Here is a 19,011-nt window from a genome sequence, read left to right as displayed (position 1 = left end):
GACTCTGTCCAGCTGTCCTTTCAGAAGCCTACCTCATTTCAATCACCCAAGCCTTGCCCCAAAGAAGTCATGATTTAATACAGTATTTTCCCACTATTGACTAATTCTGAGGCTTGGTTCTGTCACCACCTTGACTGATCTTCTGGGTAACCTGTTGTGAGTGCAACAGAGGATATATTTGAAGACCATTTGACTAAGCCCTCCGCTCCTGCTGCTACAAGAGAATGGTTTCTTCCCAAGTTACAAATCTATTTTGAATGTTAATTAAATATTTACAAGGTACTTTAAAATCCTCCCTGAATGCTAATATGAAAACAGCAACCTAGGTTCATTGGAATAAGCAGAAATTTTTGCCCTTCCAAATTAAGGGCCTCCGGCCTCTTGAGTTTAATTCAAATAACCCAAAGACTTGGGGGGGAGGGGGGCGGATTGAGCACCTACTATGTACTAGGCCCTGTGCCAGATATAAAGACAAAAGTAAACTTTCCAGGACTAGAAAATTTGTCATAAATGACAACATTTCATATTATTTAATTCACACCATTTCCCTCTGGGCTTAAAAGCCAAATTAGATGCAAAACACTCACCTTTTTAGCATTAAGCTTTTACATTGCTTCTTAACATACAACACTGTATCTAGTTACATAAAGATGCAGTATTTTCTACATATTAACATATATTTCCACATTTTATTCATTAGGTTTTTGAAAGTGTTTTAGCATGAAGGTTCCATTTATTGTATCCCAAAATAAAAATAGCATCAAAGTCTTTTTGCAACTCCCAAAACACAGTTAGGGAATAATGATCATATGCTAAAAAATGTAAAATGCAATTTGTGCTGTGCCCCATTTACTACAAAATCACTACGAACAATGCATTTTGTACAGTATATTGCTCCAGGGAAACTGGATCAGCATCAGGAATGAATAAAGAACATTGCATTTGAAATCAGCTAATTCTGCTTCAGTGCTTTTAAAAACTATTTGTTATGATATTACTTCCTGTCAAGCACATAATGTGATATTTTCCTCAATAAAACTAAACAGTTGCTGTAATTTCAGTTTCCCTCATTTTCCACTTTTTAAGCACTAAATATTTAAACAATGCAGACCTGGAAGTCTCAAGCCAGTCATCTGATCCACACATCTTCTTGCCTAAGGTATAGTTACTATCCATACAGGGGCCTGTTCTGTCACACAGAAATACGTGATGGCAGCTGTTGAGGTCCTTACCTGCCCGCAGGCCAGGCCCATTCCTCTTTCTCCCATGCCATGTGGACACGATAAATTTAACTCCAGGGCATCTGCTCCAGAAGCCTTTACGACGTGGAAGGAAAATGCAAGAAAAGGCAAAGCTTTATTTGTGTCTCGATACACTTTCATCATTGGTAACTCAGCATAGGTCACATTTGTCAAATTTAAACTCTTCCATTTCCTGCATTACAGCTATCTTGTGAGGTATATTCTGACTCTCAAATTAGAGTGTCTACTATAACAATAATAACCACAGCAAATATTCACTAGTGCTTTTGTGAGAGGATACTCACTACTCTATGTGCTTTATATTTGTTACCTCTAATTCTCATAATCCTTGGATTAGTAGGACACCAGTTTTGCACAAGGAAACTAAAGCACAGGGGAGTTAAAGACAAACCTGGGATATTAAATGACACAGCAGAGATTTTAACTCAGATTTGTTTGACGTCACATTTTTTTTCTTCCCTTCCCTACACAGCTTCTATCTTTTATAGAAGCAAATCTTACTAATTTTGGATAATTGGTACTGGAAGTTGTAGTGCAAAGAAAAATGTAGTAGGCTACCTGGAATGCATATAAGTAAACTTGAAATGTTTTTAACTGAGAATCAATTGTATTGTATAGAAAATAGGTCCACGATAAGAAACATGGAGTGATCATTTTTGTCTTTAATAATTAAATAGGCTTTCTTCTAATTTAACTCATTAATTCACTGGTGTACTAGTGGATCCTGTGAAAATGAACACAACAGTTCATGTCTAAGTATTCATAGACAACTTGAAGAATCATAGAATTCTTGACAAGTCTTCTATGAAAAACTCAAGGAACAAACAAAACATTTTTTAATAGTTTAAGACGGTAATTTGAGGGGTGGGGGATAAACTATAAATGATTCAAATTTGTACATTATTTTACCTAACTTCTAGAATTTCTCCAATGCCACACTTTCTTTTTAAGTAAGGTCAACTAGAAGCTTGAGTCAGTTTCCATAACATTAAACATGTCTACAATGTCACACAAAGGCTTAAAAATAGAGTTCACTACTTTTTAAGTGCATCACAGACCTTTCTTTATGCCAACAACTGTTTCTTCAATGGCTCACTTTTTTTTTTCTAATTGTTCAAGATTTTAGCCTATTTTTTTGTGCTTTATAAATTTTAAGTAGAACCTTAACAAATTGAAAATTTCTAGTTAGCTACTTCTTGGTTAACTTTCTTATCCATCTTTATTCATTAGTGAGTCTGCTTTTTCTTTTGCACATTTGTGAAAGTTCATTTGATCATCCAGCTTATTTTCTAATATGGCTTCATTATGGCTTTTGATTTTCTAATTCAGTTTTAAAATGCTTCATATTATCTCAATATTACCATGAATCATGCTACTTACTTTTTTCCTGCTGGTTTGGTGGTAAAGCATGAACAAAGCACAGCCTAAATTCTGAGTTCTAATCCTAGGTCTGCTAAGGAATTGGGGATGCTTTAGGAAGTCATTTAATCTCCTTTGTCTCCAACTACTCAAGTATAAACTGTACATAATAGGGCTTATCTCAAAACCATGTCATGTGGGAATTACCAGCTTAATTAAAAGATTGTACATTGCTATTATATACAATATTGCTCTTTTCTTAGTCTTAGTTATTTGAAATATTTAATTCAGACCTCTTTATTTTGCTGAAATACAGCAATTAATAGTAAATCAGTTCAACAATATTTTGGATTAGATAAACTGTAGGTGGCATTCATATACATATTTACATTATATGTATTTCTTAAAATGTAAGTGGAAGTTTACCATTAGCTATCATAGTAGACAATAATAACTAACATTTATTGATTATTTACAACATCCTAGATAGTTTACCAGGCTCTTTATAGTGGGATCATTATTCCCATTTTACAAATGATAAAATAAAGGTTACAAAGAGTTCAAGTGACTTGCTTAATATATCACATTTTATAAATGAGAGTAGGGTCTTGAAACCAAGCATTCTGAATCCAGATCCTGCTCTCTCTTACTATTATAACTTATTAGAAATCACTAATTCCAAGGCTGGAATTGGTATAGTGTGTTAAGAAGATATAACATTTGACGTCCTTAAAGCTTCTCAACTTGAAGTAAAACTAAAACCTTGTAAAACCACCTATCCACTTTATAGGCTTTCTAGTGACTAATTAATCAAGATTTCCCCAGTATTACATACATATACAAACATCGACCCACCAAACACATCTGAAGAGGCCTTTGATTATCTCAAAACTGAGACAATCCTGCTCAAGGTGACATGAAGAGACAGAGAACATTCCTTTGGCCTCTGCTTGAATATTCTTGTCACAGGATGTATATCACCTTAAAAGGCAGTTAATTCCATTTCCGAGCAACTATATGCATTCGAAAAGCCTTAATTGTTGAATTAGCATGAAATGTTAAATTAACTGAAACTGGGCATGCATTCTGACTCCTGTTAGTCACAGCTTTTTAGTTTACTCACTTAGCCCAGAGTTTATTCTACACCTCACCTAAATGATTACACAATAAAGTAATCTAGTGAAGGCCGTGACATAGAAAATCTGCTGTTTCTAATTTCATACATTATCTACTTATCATCCATTTATTTATATGAAGGAGAATGTCTATGTCAATGGCCAGAACTCTGGAGGCAGATTTCATGGGTTTGAATCCCACTTTTAATATACACTACCTGTGTGGTCTTGGTCATATTATCTATCTTTTGCTTCAGTGTCCTTATCTCCATGAAGTGGAACACCATGGAAGTGACTCATAGGTTGCTTTTGTAAGATATAAACCAGTTTAATAAAAGTGAATGACTTAGAACAGTGCCTGGACTGTAGTAAATATTATGTGAGTATAAGCAATTACTGTGTACTGGTTCTTCTGTCTATCCATCCATCCATCATCCAGCCATCAAATTAGAATCTCCAACCTGCTTAAACAAATTAGGGAAAAGCATAGGCAGAGGTACACCTAGATTTTGGGGGAGCCTGAAGCTTAAACAAATCAGGGAAACCTCTTTAAGGAAAAAAAAATTAAAATTACAAATACAAAATTAGGTACAGGGGCTTGGAAGTAACTTGGGCAAGTAAGAGACCTGAAGTTTATGTTTCATCTGTTTTAGTGGTAAACTGACTTCCGAGGTCAGGAGCTTAGAAGGAGTAAGACAGAGGGTTTAACCTACTAGTCAGCAGACTCAAGAATCAAGAAAGAACATTCTGTGAGTAAGAGAGAATATTCCAAGCCAAGCAAACAGCAAAGGCTCTCAGTTAGGAGTGTGTCAGAGGAGTAAAAGAAGGCCAGTGGGTGCTGGAATGTGGACAACAGACTGAGGATGGCACTGAGGAGGCAGGTGGGGGCCAGACTATATAGTACTTATGGGCCACATTTAGGATTTTGCATCTTAAGAAAGAGAGTGGAGGGCACCTGGGTGGCTCAGTGGTTGAGCGTCTGCCTTTGGCTCAGATTCTAATCCTGAGGTCCTGGGATTGAGTCCCACATAGGGTTCCCCACAGAGAGCCTGCTTCTCCCTCTGCCTATCTCTCTGCCTCTTTCTCTGTGTCTCTCATGAATAAGTGAATACAATCTTAAAAAAGAGAAAAAGAGAGTGGGAAGATTTCAGATTGATTGAGGGCAAGAAGATGAGTGGAGCTCTCTCAGATAAACTTGGATTAGGGTGGCAGTGATGCATATTGAGCTCCACTCAATTTATATGCTGCTTCAAATCTGATGGCCCTCCTTGCCACTCAAGCTTTTGCCACTAGCTGAAAAAGGTACCTCAGCCCCTGTTGCTGTCCTCACAGCTCCTGTCATTGCCAGCTCTCACAGCTTCCTCAGCATGAAAGCTGTGCTTTGCCACCGCCCCCATTGAACCTGTCAAAGTGGCAGCTTTGGAATGCCAGGGCCCAGCCAGGCTTAGCCAGTTCTGGGTTTAGATCTCACAACATCTCACAAGAAACATCAAACAAGAAATAAGAAACATTTCACAACAAGGTGTGGCATTTGACTTCCTTAGCGGTGCCCCTAAAGGGGCTGGATACGCAACCTACAAGTGCAGAGGAAAGTGAAGCCCTAGGGTGTGAAATCTGACAGCGAGAGAAAGTAGACAGAAAGGAACCCATAGGTACATCTTTCACCCTTCTGCTCCTCTAAGTTGTTGTGAGGCAGGATGATTTCACATGGCACTCTCTGTCCCACAAGACTGAGCACTCAGCTCCATTTCCTTGGGAAGTGGGAGCCAGTTCTGTAATGCACCATAGGGGCTCTGCTTTCCCTTCTTCCTATCTCATTTCCCTTTTCTCCCCACTCCTTACCACTCTAGGGTAAGCATCTTCACATTAACTTTGGCACAGCCTCTGTTTTCTAAGCTAATACACATTAAGAAACAAATGGATTCAAGATCTATTAAAATGAGTTCAAGACCAACTTAAGACCTGATATTGTGAGCTTTCAGAATGATTCAGTTTGGTGTCTTTCTGAACTTTCTGACCGGTCTCTTTCTGTACAGCTGAGGCTATGTCTCATTCATCTTTGTGTTGGCTGGTAAGAGATGGTGCACACAGTAGGTGCTTCACAGATCTTCCTTTGCATGGAATTGGAATAGGTTATCCATGACCCAGAAAAGTAGGAAAGCCTGTGATCAGATACCGAAAAATTGAGCAGACCGTAACAATGCTACTGATTTGATACCAAGCTGTGAAAAGTTTTCCAGAGGCTGCTTCTTTTTTCTGATATTCAAAAAACAACAAAGTCAAACCAGACTGAATAATGCATAAAAGACAACATTAAAAGTGGTCATTCTTGGGTTACAGTGAAATGGAAGGCTTACTTCAGCATGGTTTTATTTCTAGGAGAAAACAAAACTTTCTAAAAAATATGCACATGATAAAAAAGATATGCTGGATATACATTAACTTTAAAAAATAGCATTCAGTTGAACTTACCATATTTTAAGAATGTGCCTAGGTTCTATTTTTTTTTCTAATGACCCACATGATCTTAAATGTTTATTTAGAATATTAAAATACAATGGTAGCCTCTGGTGAAACAAACAAGTAATAATGATTCTTCTTTGTGCAAATTTTCATTCTGACACAGAGTTTCTTGGTCTTTACTTTTTTATGTTCTGGTATGGATCTGGATCTGTCCTGCTGTTACACATGTGTCATTTCTGTTTTCAGATGTAATAGTAAAGCGCTCATAACAGATTTCCTCAGTTCCCTATTGCGTAATTCAAAAATTAATCTACTATAAGGAGAAGAACTTCATGAATTTAAAATATATTCATCATCACACTAAGTCATTTGCTGAACTTAAAACTGGCGCTAGAACAGCTGGTGTGATATCTCTCATTTCTTACCGCCCATTATCACCACCCCCAAAGAAATGCACATTGAAGTGGTACAGTAACTTTGGCTTGAATACTTTTTGTTTTTGTTGGTTTGTTTTAACGTGGGCTCTTTCATTGTAAAAAAAAAAAAAAAATCTGTTTTAATCGGTTTTGAAGCATGCATTCGTTAAGACAAAACCAACTAGTGACGCTACAAAGTGTTATTGGGTATTTACCACAGGAGCTATGATGAATCATCCTGCCTAATATTACCCTCCAGTGGGATGTGGAGGCCTGGGGATAACTCTTTCATGTGACATGCCTGGGATAGTCCATGTTTTAAGATTATAGGGGAGATTATTTTTTTTTAATTGACACTATCTATAGATGGACCTTCTTGATATGTAGATTGCTTTCCTGTATAGAGAGATACTACAGACTGGTTTGACTGAAAGGAAAGCATAACTTTTTCTTTCTAAATTTTTTTCCCCTCCTTTCTTCTGTTTTTGTTGTTCTTTTTCTTTTTTGCTACGCGTACTCAGAAAATTATACTAAATGAAACTGCAATTAAATAAATACATATAGAATGTGAGAAATGTGAAAAAATACCTTTAAATTGGTTAGTATGTTACTAATTAAAGTTATTTTTTTATTTTTTAAAGATTTTATTTATTTATTCATGAGAGACACACAGAGAGAGAGAGAGAGACAAACACACACACACACACACACACACACACACACACACACAGGCAGAGGGAGAAGCAGACTCCTTACAGGGAGCTCGATGTGGGACTTGATCCTCAGACCCCAGGATCACACCTTAGTCAAAGGCAGACGCTCAACCGCTGAGCCACACAGGCGTCCCACTAATTAAGGTTTTTAGAAGTGAAATTTGCTTACTTAAAAGTTGATGGCACTGAGGGGGGCACTTGACGGGATGAGCACTGGGTGTTATTCTGTATGTTGGCAAATTGAACACCAATAAAAAATTTATTATTAAAAAAAAGGGAAAACAAAGTTGATGCTCTTTGCTGAAGAAAATATTTATTTTAAAGTATTTTATTCCTTAGAAAGGCAGAGGAGCAAGTAGCATGATAAAGCCATTCATCATAGTCAGTTTAAAATTGGCAAAGTTCATGCCAAGCACAGGTTCTGTGGAAGATTTCATGGTCAATTAGGTAAATACATGTATAAAGTGGCCCCAGCACCAAAGATCATGAAGCCAATTACTGATCATGTTTAATTTCATCCCCTTAAGTCCCAGAAGTAATTCTTCCCCTCACAGTTTTAAGATATCCAAATAAAATGTTTAATTTTTGAATGCCATGGAAGGCTTTATAATATTTTGTAATGTAGAGTCATTAGTATATAAGTATTGTTAGATTTAGTCTTCTACGTTTCTGAGAGGTTTTCAAGAAACCTCAGCTAAAGCTGTCTAGAATATTTTTCATGACAGCATGATGGACATAAGTATACAATTTTAAGTATGTATTTTTCTATTTGAAATACAAATTTGAGGCACATGGTTAGTTGTTTGCATTTGCGCAAGATTCAATTTATATTATAGAAAACCTGCTGACTAGTGTTCCATTCAGGAGCCTTCTGTCCTACCATTTTATGCATGTCTGTATTCACACTAGAATAGTATTAAATGAACCTTTTATATTTTAAATATTCAAGAGTTCTATATTCAAAATTTCTTCTCGCTGTCAAACTAGTTTGCCTAAAGGCAAGGTAAGATCCTGTTACACTCTCAAAGGTAGAATTAAATTTTATCATGGCATCCATCATAATATACAGTTTGCTTAATATGCAAATAAAGAGTATATGGATTCAAAGAATAAAGGATTTTTAGGTACTGTGTGAAATCCAAGGGACCACTTTTATAGAATAGATTCCTTTTAAATTTACATTTCCATCATTTTAATGAAAACACAGGGTAAACAAATTATAATAGAAATGTTTTAAGTTACCATTTTCCATTCAATTTTACTTCTACTAGGCTATTCTTCATGGCAGCTCTTTATTTAAAACTAATAAAAATGGAAGAGAAGAAATAAAATAAATATATACGAAAGAAATCATTACCTCAGCCATTTTGGAGAGCTCCATCCAGTCATTTTTGCTATAACTGCACATGATGCTAGCAATCACAATCTTCAAAAAGAAAAAAGGAAAAAAAAAAGTCAGTTCAAATAATTGTACACAAGGTGTTTTGTACACAAGAGTATAATAATATTTACACATATATGTTTATAATGGTAAACCATATCATAAAAGTTAGTTTTTGATCTGTTGAAAGACAAATTATTTAAAATTAGCAATGTGTTATGGTAAGGCAGAGGATTCAGGGCTTCAGATTTATATTAGAGACTTTCTCATTTACTACCTTTTGAGTTCTTTTTTTTTTTTTTTAAGATTTTATTTTATTTTATTTGACAGAGGAAGCGAGCACAAGCTGGGGGAGCAGCAGGCAGCAGAGAGAGAAGGAGAACCAGGGCTCCCTTCTGAGCAGGGAGCCTGGTGTGGGTCTTGACATGGGGCTGGATGTGGGGTTTAATCCCGGAACCCTGGAATCCTGACCTGAGCTGAAGGCAGACACTAACTGACTGAGCCACCCAGGCGCCCCTACTACCCTTGAATTCTTATGTAAGTTACTTAACTTTTCTGATCCTCAGCATTCTCCTTCTTCAAATGGAAATAATGATACTGACTTTGCCAACCTCAGAAAGTGATAGTGGGAATTACATAAATTTGTGGATGTGAAAGGGTTGCCTAAATTATACAATGACATAGAAATGTTCATTAATATAATTACTGGTATAGCTAAAAGTTCCAGGATATGGAAAAGAAATAAATTAGTGTCTTCTTCAATCATATCTTATTACAGCACAGATAATAACACCTTACATATTCATAGTGCATTATAGTTTTAAACTTTGTTAAATGTTGATTATTTAACAATAGTCTTACAGTAAGCCTAAAATAGAGGTTGTATAGAGTAGTAGTTACTACCACCTGCTCTGAAGCCAGAATGTCCAGATTAGAACTCTGACTCTATCACATACTGTGTGGTCCCCAGCAAGTTATTTAGTTTTTCATTGATTAAATATGGATAATAGTATTACCTACTCAGAAAAGTAACAATGGAAATTGCTAAAATTTACATAGCTCTTACAATGTGCTAAGTGCTATTTTAACGGTTTTTACTTCACTCAATCATTCACATTATTCTCCCCATTTTAGAGATGAAGGTGCTGAGGCACTGAGATTTATTTATTTATTTATTCATGAGAGACACACAGATGAAGGCAGAGACACAGGCACAGGGAGAAGCAGGCTCCCTGCGGTGAGCCTGATGAGGTACTCAATCCCAGGACCCCAGGATTATGACCTAAACTGAAGGAAGACACTCAACCACTGAGCCACCCAGGTGCCTGAGGCATTGAGATTTACAAGGCATATAGCTAATAAGACACAGAGCCAGGACTCAGACCCAGGCAGTTTGACTGGAAATCTGTGCTTCTAACCACTAGATTTTGCTTTCCCAAAATAAGTATTCAATATATGTCAGTAAAATTTTAAGTTATTAACATTTAAAGACTGAGATTGAGACACAAAGAGTTGGTGCCAAGCCTAAAGTCACAGATTCTAGTGGAAGAGTACACTAAAAGTCACTGTACTCTTACCACATGCAGCTTTTTTATATATATCTAGAAAACAAAACAAAAGGTACATTGTAAAAGTCAGATGAATGCTTTCAACATTGAGAGGAACATAAAATAACTTGTGATCCTATTGGACAGAGTTCTAAAAACCATGAAGACAACAAGCCTGTCTGTAACATTAATTTTTTTTTTTCTCCTGATAGACTACAATCTCCATGGGAGCTGGGACTACTCTGTATCATTCCTCATTTTATCTATAATAACCAGCACAGTGTTTGGCACACAATAAGACTGAGTGAATACATGAATGAGGTCACCAAAGGTTTAGGGAGTGAGTTGCTTTATCAGCTCATCTTTTTAAAATTAAGCAGAAAAAAAAAAATAAAATTAAGCAGAAAAGAATATCATGAGTCAGAGAAGGGAAAAAATAAACAACTGATGAAAACTATTGACAAATAACCACTATGAGTCAGAATGGGAGTGAACAGGGCTAATGTGAGTGTTGGTCTTGGTGATGCAAAATAGGGTCAGATGTTAAAACACACAGGACTTGTGTACTAGAAGGAGCAATTGAGAAAGAGGAATCAAAAGATCTGAGAGTCTGAATCTGAGTGACTGAGAAAAATCTCAGAACACTAGCAAGATAAGGAGTTTTTTAATTTTTATTTTATTTTTTTTAAAGATTTTATTTATTTATTCATGAGAGACACAGAGAGAGAGAGAGAGAGGGGTAGAGACACAGGCAGAGGGAGAAGCAGGCTCCATGCAGGGAGCCTGACATGGGACTCGAGCCCAGGTCTCCAGGATCACGCCCTGGACTGAAGGCGGCGCTAAACCACTGAGCCACTGGGGCTGCCCGATAAGGAGTTTAAGACATTGACTTAGCATCTTTTCCACTGAACATTCAACCAATATTTTGTGTACTATGTACCAGTGACTGTTCTAACTCAGAAGTGATAAAAAGAAAAATAGAAAAAGTCCGTCTTCCTGAAGCTTACATTTTAGGGAGAGAAAACAATTATAAGTTAAAAAAAAAAAAAAAAAAGAGTATTAGGACTATTCCCAGGTCAAAACTATTGTTAGGAAGGCATAATAGAGGACAGGAAGATGTTGAATCACAAGGATGCATAGTGACATATCAGATGATGGTCAGTAAAGGGTTATGAGTTGAGACATGAAACATAAGAAGGCATCTTACACTGAAAGACGAGATGAGGAATTGGGTGACAACTGGCATTCTAAATAGAGAAAGTACATGTGCAAAGACACTGAGGTGGAAATGAGCAGGGTATATTTAAGTAAAATTGAAGGCCATGTGGATGGAGTTTCATGATAGGCAAGAAACATATAAGAGAAAAGGAGAAAAGCAGGCAGTAGCCATATCTCTGAGAGCTGAGCTCTGTGGGAGTTTGGGCTTTTTATTATAGCCGCAGTTGAGGCCAGGGAAAGATTTAAAGGAGGGTGACAAAATTATCTAATCTACATTTGCAAAGCATGATTTTCACTAATTTAGAAGGAATGGGGTGAAGGTGTTTTAGGATGAAAGCAGAGTCCAGTTAGGTTGAAATAATGTGCCATGTGTAATTATCCATGGAGAAGTGGATAGTTCTGAGCTGGAACCAGTAAACTAGTCAGCAGTTAGACTCAGGAGATGAGGGAAAAGGAGAGATTAAGAATGCTTAGATTATTGGCTTTAACTACTGAGTGGACTGTAGACACTTTACCGAGATGGAACAAGGCTTAGTAAAATAACTAGTGGAGGAGTATTAAGAGGCTCAATCTTAATATATTACACATAAAATCTCATTAGTGAGGACACAGATTGTATCCCTGTATACATGAATCTAGAATTCACTAAAGAGGGAGGGATGAAGATATATTGGACATATAATGGCATTTAAAGCTATCTGGTTAGGTGATTTCAAAGAGAAAAGAATAAAATAAAGAAAAAGAAAGGACCTGGGATGCCACCTGAGAATGTGATGTCACAAATGGCAAGAGAAGGAAGTGTTCCAAAAAGTAAAGAGCAACCCATGCTAGTGAGTACTTCTGAGAGTTTGTGTAAGAGAACAGAGAATTATTCATGTGATCAGGCAACACAGAAACTATTGGTAACCTTTACAAGAAGGATTTCAGTAGGGGATCCCTGGGTGGCTGAGCGGTTTAGGGCCTGCCTTTGGCCCAGGGCACGATCCTGGAGTCCCGGGATCGAGTCCCACATCAGGCTCCTGGCATGGAGCCTGCTTCTCCCTCTGCCTGTGTCTCTGCCTCTCTCTCTCTCTCTCTCTCCTTCTATGTCTATCATGAATAAATAAATAAATCTTTAAAAAAAAGAGGATTTCAGTGAAGCAGGGGAGACAGCAGTCACACTGGAGTAGTCTGAGTGAACAGAATATGAAGAAGTGGAGAGAAGTGATACACACACTCAAGATTTTGGTGAGCTAGTTAAAAGATAAATAAGGCAGCAGATAAAGTTATGGGAGGTCTAGCAAGAGGTTTTTTTTTTTTTTTAAGATTTTATTTATTTATTTGGCAGAGAGAGAGAGAGACAGAGTAAAAGCAGGGGAAGTACCAGATATAGGGAGAGGAAGAAATAAACTCCCGCTTCCATCCAGGGGCCCTGAGGTCATGACCTGAGCCAAAGGCAGACACTTAACTGACTGAACCACCCAGGGGCCCCCGAGATATATATATATTAATGAGCCATATTTGAGTAAGTTTTATGCTTGTGGAAATGATCTGGAAAAGATAAGAACTTGTTGAGAAGGGAAGAAGTGATGATGAATCCGTTGCATTAGTAGAGGAGGTAACTTTTTTTTTTTTTTTTAAGATTTTATTTATCTATTCATGACAGATACAGAGAGAGAGGGAGAGACATAGGCAGAGGGAGAAGCAGGCCTGTGGGGAGCCTGATGCGGACTCTATCCCAGGACCCTGGAATCACGACCTGAGCCAAAGGCAGATGCTCAACCACTGAGCCACCCAGGTTCCCGAGAGGAAATAAATTTTGATAGGAGCAGAGGAGGTACTGTTTCCAGTTTAATGGAGTGGAAGAAAAGGGTAGAGAGAGAAAAAATAGGTATGGATGCACTTGACTTTATAGATTTGGTGTGGAAAAGGTGAAATTATCTTTCCTCGTGTTTATATTTTCTTAAGTAGTAGATGAGGTCTCCCAACAGGAAAGAAAGTGGGGGACAGAGGTTTAGAAATATGGGGGAGAGTTGAGAGTACTGAAATAGTCATCCAAGAAAATGGGAACGCAAGTTTACTAAGAGCTTATGGTAAGAATCCTATTTATTTTATTTAATCAGAATTGATAATGTTTTTGGAAGGGGAGATTAATTAGTAAAAGCAAAAGGATAATATGATATAGAATACTGGAACACACATCAGAACCTTGTCAGAACACAGATCTGTTTTATACAATGTTTTATAATTGAGACTCATCAAGACTAGTTTCTGGTGCTTTGGCCATTTAAATGTGATGTGTTCCATGAAAGGGCATTTTTATATCTAATTCTGCTTTACACAGAATATTTTTAAATTGCACTTTTACATAACTTGACTTTCATTTTGATTCATGACTAACGAATATAGATTTAAAATGTATACTCTTTGCGTAAACATCTAATTACTATGAGATATTAATGTTCTAAAGCATATAAAATGCCAACTATAATAATTTATTAATCAAATTTTGCATGTTGTTTCTCCTAGAAAAATTCCTCAAGAGTTAAAAAATAGGACACTTATTCTGAAAAAAAAAAAACAAAGCAAAACAAAAAACAGTATTACATGATTTCTATTGTTATCCTTTCTAACTTTTAAAGAATCACATTTTATGATTAAATTATTTTTGAATTACTCTGAATGAAAAAATAAAGTGATTTTATTAAGTATTTTTTTCCAAACCAAAAATAGAATAAAGTTTGCATATCAGAAATTAAAGTGAAGAACATAAAACTTCTAATTTGGTTACAAGCTGACTCCTCAAATTCCCATTTACTTAAAGTGTATGCTTAAAACACCTATGTTGGCAACACTGTTTTGGTATTCTGTAAGTATGCTATGAACTACATTGGAAATTCAGTCAACAATTCAGCTTCAAGACAACTTAAATTTTTTAGTAGGGAAAAACTGCGAAATGACAAAGGTGAACAACTGTAAATTACAAGTAGCTGAGTTAGGTTTTGTCAAACAATTTAACAATATTACCCCTTAACACTACTGGGATTATACCCAGGAAGAAAAATAGCATGGGACATATGATTTTCAAAGACATTTAAACTAAGAAAACGTTTATTAAATATTAATTAACTGTACAATATTCAAATTTTAACTGTTCTTTATACTGTAGTACAAATAGAGCAAGTGAGATTGGTACAATTTTCCTGAAATGTACACATTGAGAATAGGACACTAAAACTGAAATTCCTAAGTTCTTTAAATTTAAATGGATATTGCTTATTTAATGTTTGCAGATGAGAATAATATTCTTAAAGTTGTCTTTTTATACTATTTAAAAATTCATCATTTTCTTTGTTTATTTTGGAACTAACAAATGTGTTATTTATACAACTATTCCTAACATAGAAAAGTATGCACATAGTTTCCATAGAAAATCAGATGTTGGGGATCCCTGTGTGGCGCAGCGGTTTAGCGCCTGCCTTTGGCCCAGGGCGTGATCCAGGAGTCCCGGGATTGAATCCCACGTCGGGCTCCCGGCATGGAGCCTGCTTCTCCCTCCTCCTGTGTCTCTGCCTCTCTCTCTCTCTCTCTATGTCTATCATGAATAAACGAATAAACAAATCTTAAAAAAAAAGAAAATCAGATGTTTTCCATTAGAATAGGAAAAACAAAACACTGGACTATTCAGGAACTACAGTAATGGCTGCCTTTTCCTCTTCTTTTGATTACTTCTGTATATATTTTATCTAGTTATTGTCCCTACTGTGTCTAGGAACTCATCTCCCCAAGGTCACCAGTGATACTTTTAGATACTTTTTAGCCCAAATCGTTACAAGAAATCTCTTCAGTACTGAGACAGTGAACCCCTCCAGCTTGCTGAAACTCTCCTCCATATGAGCTTTGGAGATACCACCTTGCCTTACTTTTATTTCTGTTGTTCCTTCCCAGGCTTTTCTACCTCTGGCTACCTTTTACATGTTGATGTCCCCAGGGTCTACGCATGGTCCTCTTTTAGTATCTTCATACACACTCTTAGACATCACATTTACAATGATTTCAGATAATATCTGTATGTAGAAAATTTATAAAGTGTACACCTTGAACTCATATCTTTCTCTTAAGTTCAAGAACAGCATACCTTCTAACCTCCAGATTCAATTTACTAAAATTAAACTTACACTTTTCAGCCCTGAATTTGCTAATTTCTTCATGTTACATATATTCCACCCTTTCATCCCAAATTAAAAAACTAGATTTCCGTTCTTTCTCATTGCCTACACCAAGTCAAGCCCACTGGTTCTCAAACTTAGCTAAGCATTGAAGTTCCCTGGACTTTAATAATAATAATAATAATAATAATTATTATTATTATTATTATTTTTATGAATAATAATAATTCTAACATAATTTGTATTTAGTTAGGCCCAAGCAACAGGGTTTTTCAAACATAACATCTCCAGGTAATTCTGATGCACAGGCAAGTTTGAGAAGTACTTCTCTACTTTACTTTCCAATGATCTCTTCTAAGTATTCCTGATTTTCATCATGACTGTCTTAGTTAAGATCTTCACCATTGCTTCCCTGGATCACTGAAGTAGCTTCCTTATTAATCTCCCTATCTCTCTCTTCAGCCTATGCCATCTGGTAGATCCTTCTAAAGAAATAAACCTGATCACATCACATTTGTTTTTCAACTCCAACTTCGGGATAAAATCCAATGCTTTCATAAGCTATACAAGACCACAATGCTACTTTTACTCCAACCACATTGAATTACTGTTCTTTCTTAATGTAACATGTATTCTACATTCTCCTGACCATATGTCTATTCCCTTTGTCTGAATGAATAAGGAATGGTCCCTGTGCTCTAGGAGCATATGGTATAATAAAGCAGACATATGTAAATTGATACAAAAATAATTATAGTGTATGAACCAGGATATAATGAGAGCAGAAAGGAAGGGTGATTATTTATACCTGTGTAAATCAGGGAAGATAGCCTAGAAAAGTAACTCTTACTAGATTCTGAAATCATCCATGGGTGTTTACTGGAAACTGATTAGAAATAAAAGAGGCAAGAGTACTCCAGGTGGAGTGAGCAAAAGAAGCAAAGACACGGGATGCTGTGTTTAAGTAATATACTCTAAAAAATATCAAGCTGTTCAATTTAGCATTGGAGGATATGAATGGATAAACTTCAACGGCAACAGAACTGGATGCATAGGTAGGAAACAGGTTTATCCAGGCAAGGGTCTAAACCAATGGTCTCTAACCAGGTAGGTATTTGGATCTGAACTTTAGATTATTCTAGCTTCTCATTTGGACATTACCTTCTCTATGAGGCCTTCCCTGTGTACCCTTCCCCCCCTGAGTATGTCAGGCATCCCTCTTCTGAGGGGTCCCACAGCATCTTTTGATCCCATCTGAGATCCCACAGCATCTTTTGCCTTTCTCTGTTATAACATTGATCATATTGCATTAAATTGTTGTTTATGTGTTTTTCAAAAGATGACTGAAGTTTTTGGGGACAGGGCTTTTTGTCCTTCTCTATATCTTTAGCATCTTATATTATACCTTGTACATAATTGGGATTCAATAAATACTTGCTTTAAGTAAATACTGGAATAGGTAGCTGAGAAATGGAATTCCAAGTAATGCACATTTTTATTACCAATCCCAAAGTCTAAATGTAAGTAAATTTCAACCTTCTAGAGAAAGAATGAGAACGACAGGCAGGTAGTATAGGTAAGAGATTAGGAAACCTTTTATAACTTATAAAGTATATTTTATATAGAAGAATAATAATCCATTATGTATGTTTATACATTTAAACTTAGTGCATATTTTCACATACATGACCTCATTTATTCCACACAGTAATTTTGAATTTAGAAAACTTTATACCGAGAATAATGAGCACAGATCATTTATTTTACCAGGGTCATGTTAATCAATAGCAGAAGCAAGGATTAAGTTCAGGTCTTTTGCCTCCAAGTTCCTCTCTACTACATTAAGACTATACTGTATTGATTTCCTATCCTTTCAATTTACATTAGAGATTCCAGTTGATTTTGCATCCTCACCCCTCTTGTGGTGGAGTATTTGAAAAAAAAAAAAAAAAGTGTTCCTCTACTTGTATTCATGTTCCTTTGCAATGTCACTGTGTAGTTAACCCATCAAGTGGAAGGATTTCTTTACTCACCGCTGGAATCTGGACTGACTTTATGACTTGTTTTAACCAACAGAACATGGCAAAACTGAGGTTGTGCAAGTGCCAAACCAAGGCTTGAAGAGGATTTGTTCTCTTCTGCTTACTCTGCTGAAAGCCTGCCTAGCCATGTGATGAAGCTATCACAGCCTGCTGGAGGATCAGAGCACATGGAATAGGGATAAGCCCTCTAGCAGAGGCCACCTAAGACTGGCCAGCCCCTAGCCCACCTGGAAGGTAACTACAGATAAAGGGACATGAGCTGAGACAAGAAGAACCATCCAGCTTAGTCCTGCCCAAATTGCTAACACACAGAATTCTGAACTAAATTCATAGTTGTTCTAATCTACCAAATTTGAGGTGAAGCACATGCTGTGTCCTTGCATGTACCACGCACGGTGTTAAGCATTCCACACGCATATCTCTAAACCTGAGAACAACAGGACTATATAGAAATTATCAACCCCATTTTACAGTTAGGAAACAAACAAACAAACCCTTATTTCAAGAGGTTAAATAACTGCTCATGGTTGTTCAGCTAATCTGAGTAAATTCAAATCTTGAATTGTTTGGCTATAATATTTTTTCTCTGAATCATCCTTCTGTGTTCCTTAATCATACATTTACAGAAAACCTTGTGGGTTTGTTTTTACACATGGGTTTCATTCAATGCATGACAGTTTTATTACTTTCATTCTCAGGGGCTAACTTTTTTTTTTTTTTTTTTTTAATGTTCTTGGCCAATGCACGATTTCAATGTAACTCAATAAATACCATCTAAGCTTGACAGGCAGATGGAACTACCTATGAAATCATTAACTCAGAGGAAAGACCAAGTGAGCAAGACCTAATGAGTGATTCACTGTTTCCTAAGCACCTAAATATGTTAAGGAATGAAGATAGGGTAGTGCAGCCCTTTATAACCTGGCCCCAAATCCACTACTGTCCCATATCTTGACACACCAAATTGATCCCCCTGTCTGTACTGCCCACCAGATGTCCTTTTAGACTTCCATTCTTTGCCCCATGCTGGTTGTTCTTCTTAAGAGTACCATCCTATTCCTCTGATGGTATATCTCCTTTCGTTCTTCAAGGCCTAGCTCAGAGCCAATTTCTATCATACCACCTTCAATGATCTCAGACATAGAATCACTATACTTATCAGGTATTTGAGTAAAGTGTACCTATTTCTATTCCAGTTCCTGTCACAGTGCATCACAGATGTGTGTTTATTTACACCAGTGTCTTCTTTTATACCATTCAGAGGAAGAACATGTTAATTTTTATTCATGTTTGCTTTTTTATTATTTGGTTCAGCATTGCATATCATCTAATGTACTTTGTAATAAA

The 19,011-nt window shown here is 36.5% G+C and overlaps 1 protein-coding gene across 4 annotated transcripts in view; it reads right to left on the bottom strand.

Annotated features, from left to right (window-relative positions):
• DPYD (dihydropyrimidine dehydrogenase) overlaps positions 1-19,011 on the bottom strand; it is a 796,351-nt gene that overhangs the window by 260,807 nt on the left and 516,533 nt on the right. For all 4 annotated transcript variants that reach the window (XM_025417538.3, XM_035718273.2, XM_049111637.1 and 1 more), the window contains 2 exons: positions 8,686-8,754; positions 1,233-1,316 (listed from right to left, as the gene is read on the bottom strand). In XM_025417538.3, coding sequence (XP_025273323.1) covers positions 1,233-1,316; positions 8,686-8,754 — 153 coding nt within the window. The remainder of the gene's footprint in view (positions 1-1,232; positions 1,317-8,685; positions 8,755-19,011) is intronic.

Source organism: Canis lupus, chromosome 6 (genome assembly GCF_003254725.2).
Source record: "Canis lupus dingo isolate Sandy chromosome 6, ASM325472v2, whole genome shotgun sequence".
NCBI classification, from domain to species: domain Eukaryota; kingdom Metazoa; phylum Chordata; class Mammalia; order Carnivora; family Canidae; genus Canis; species Canis lupus.
The sequence above is the reverse complement of the archived record's forward strand: the minus strand, read 5'-3'. Positions and strand labels throughout refer to the sequence as shown.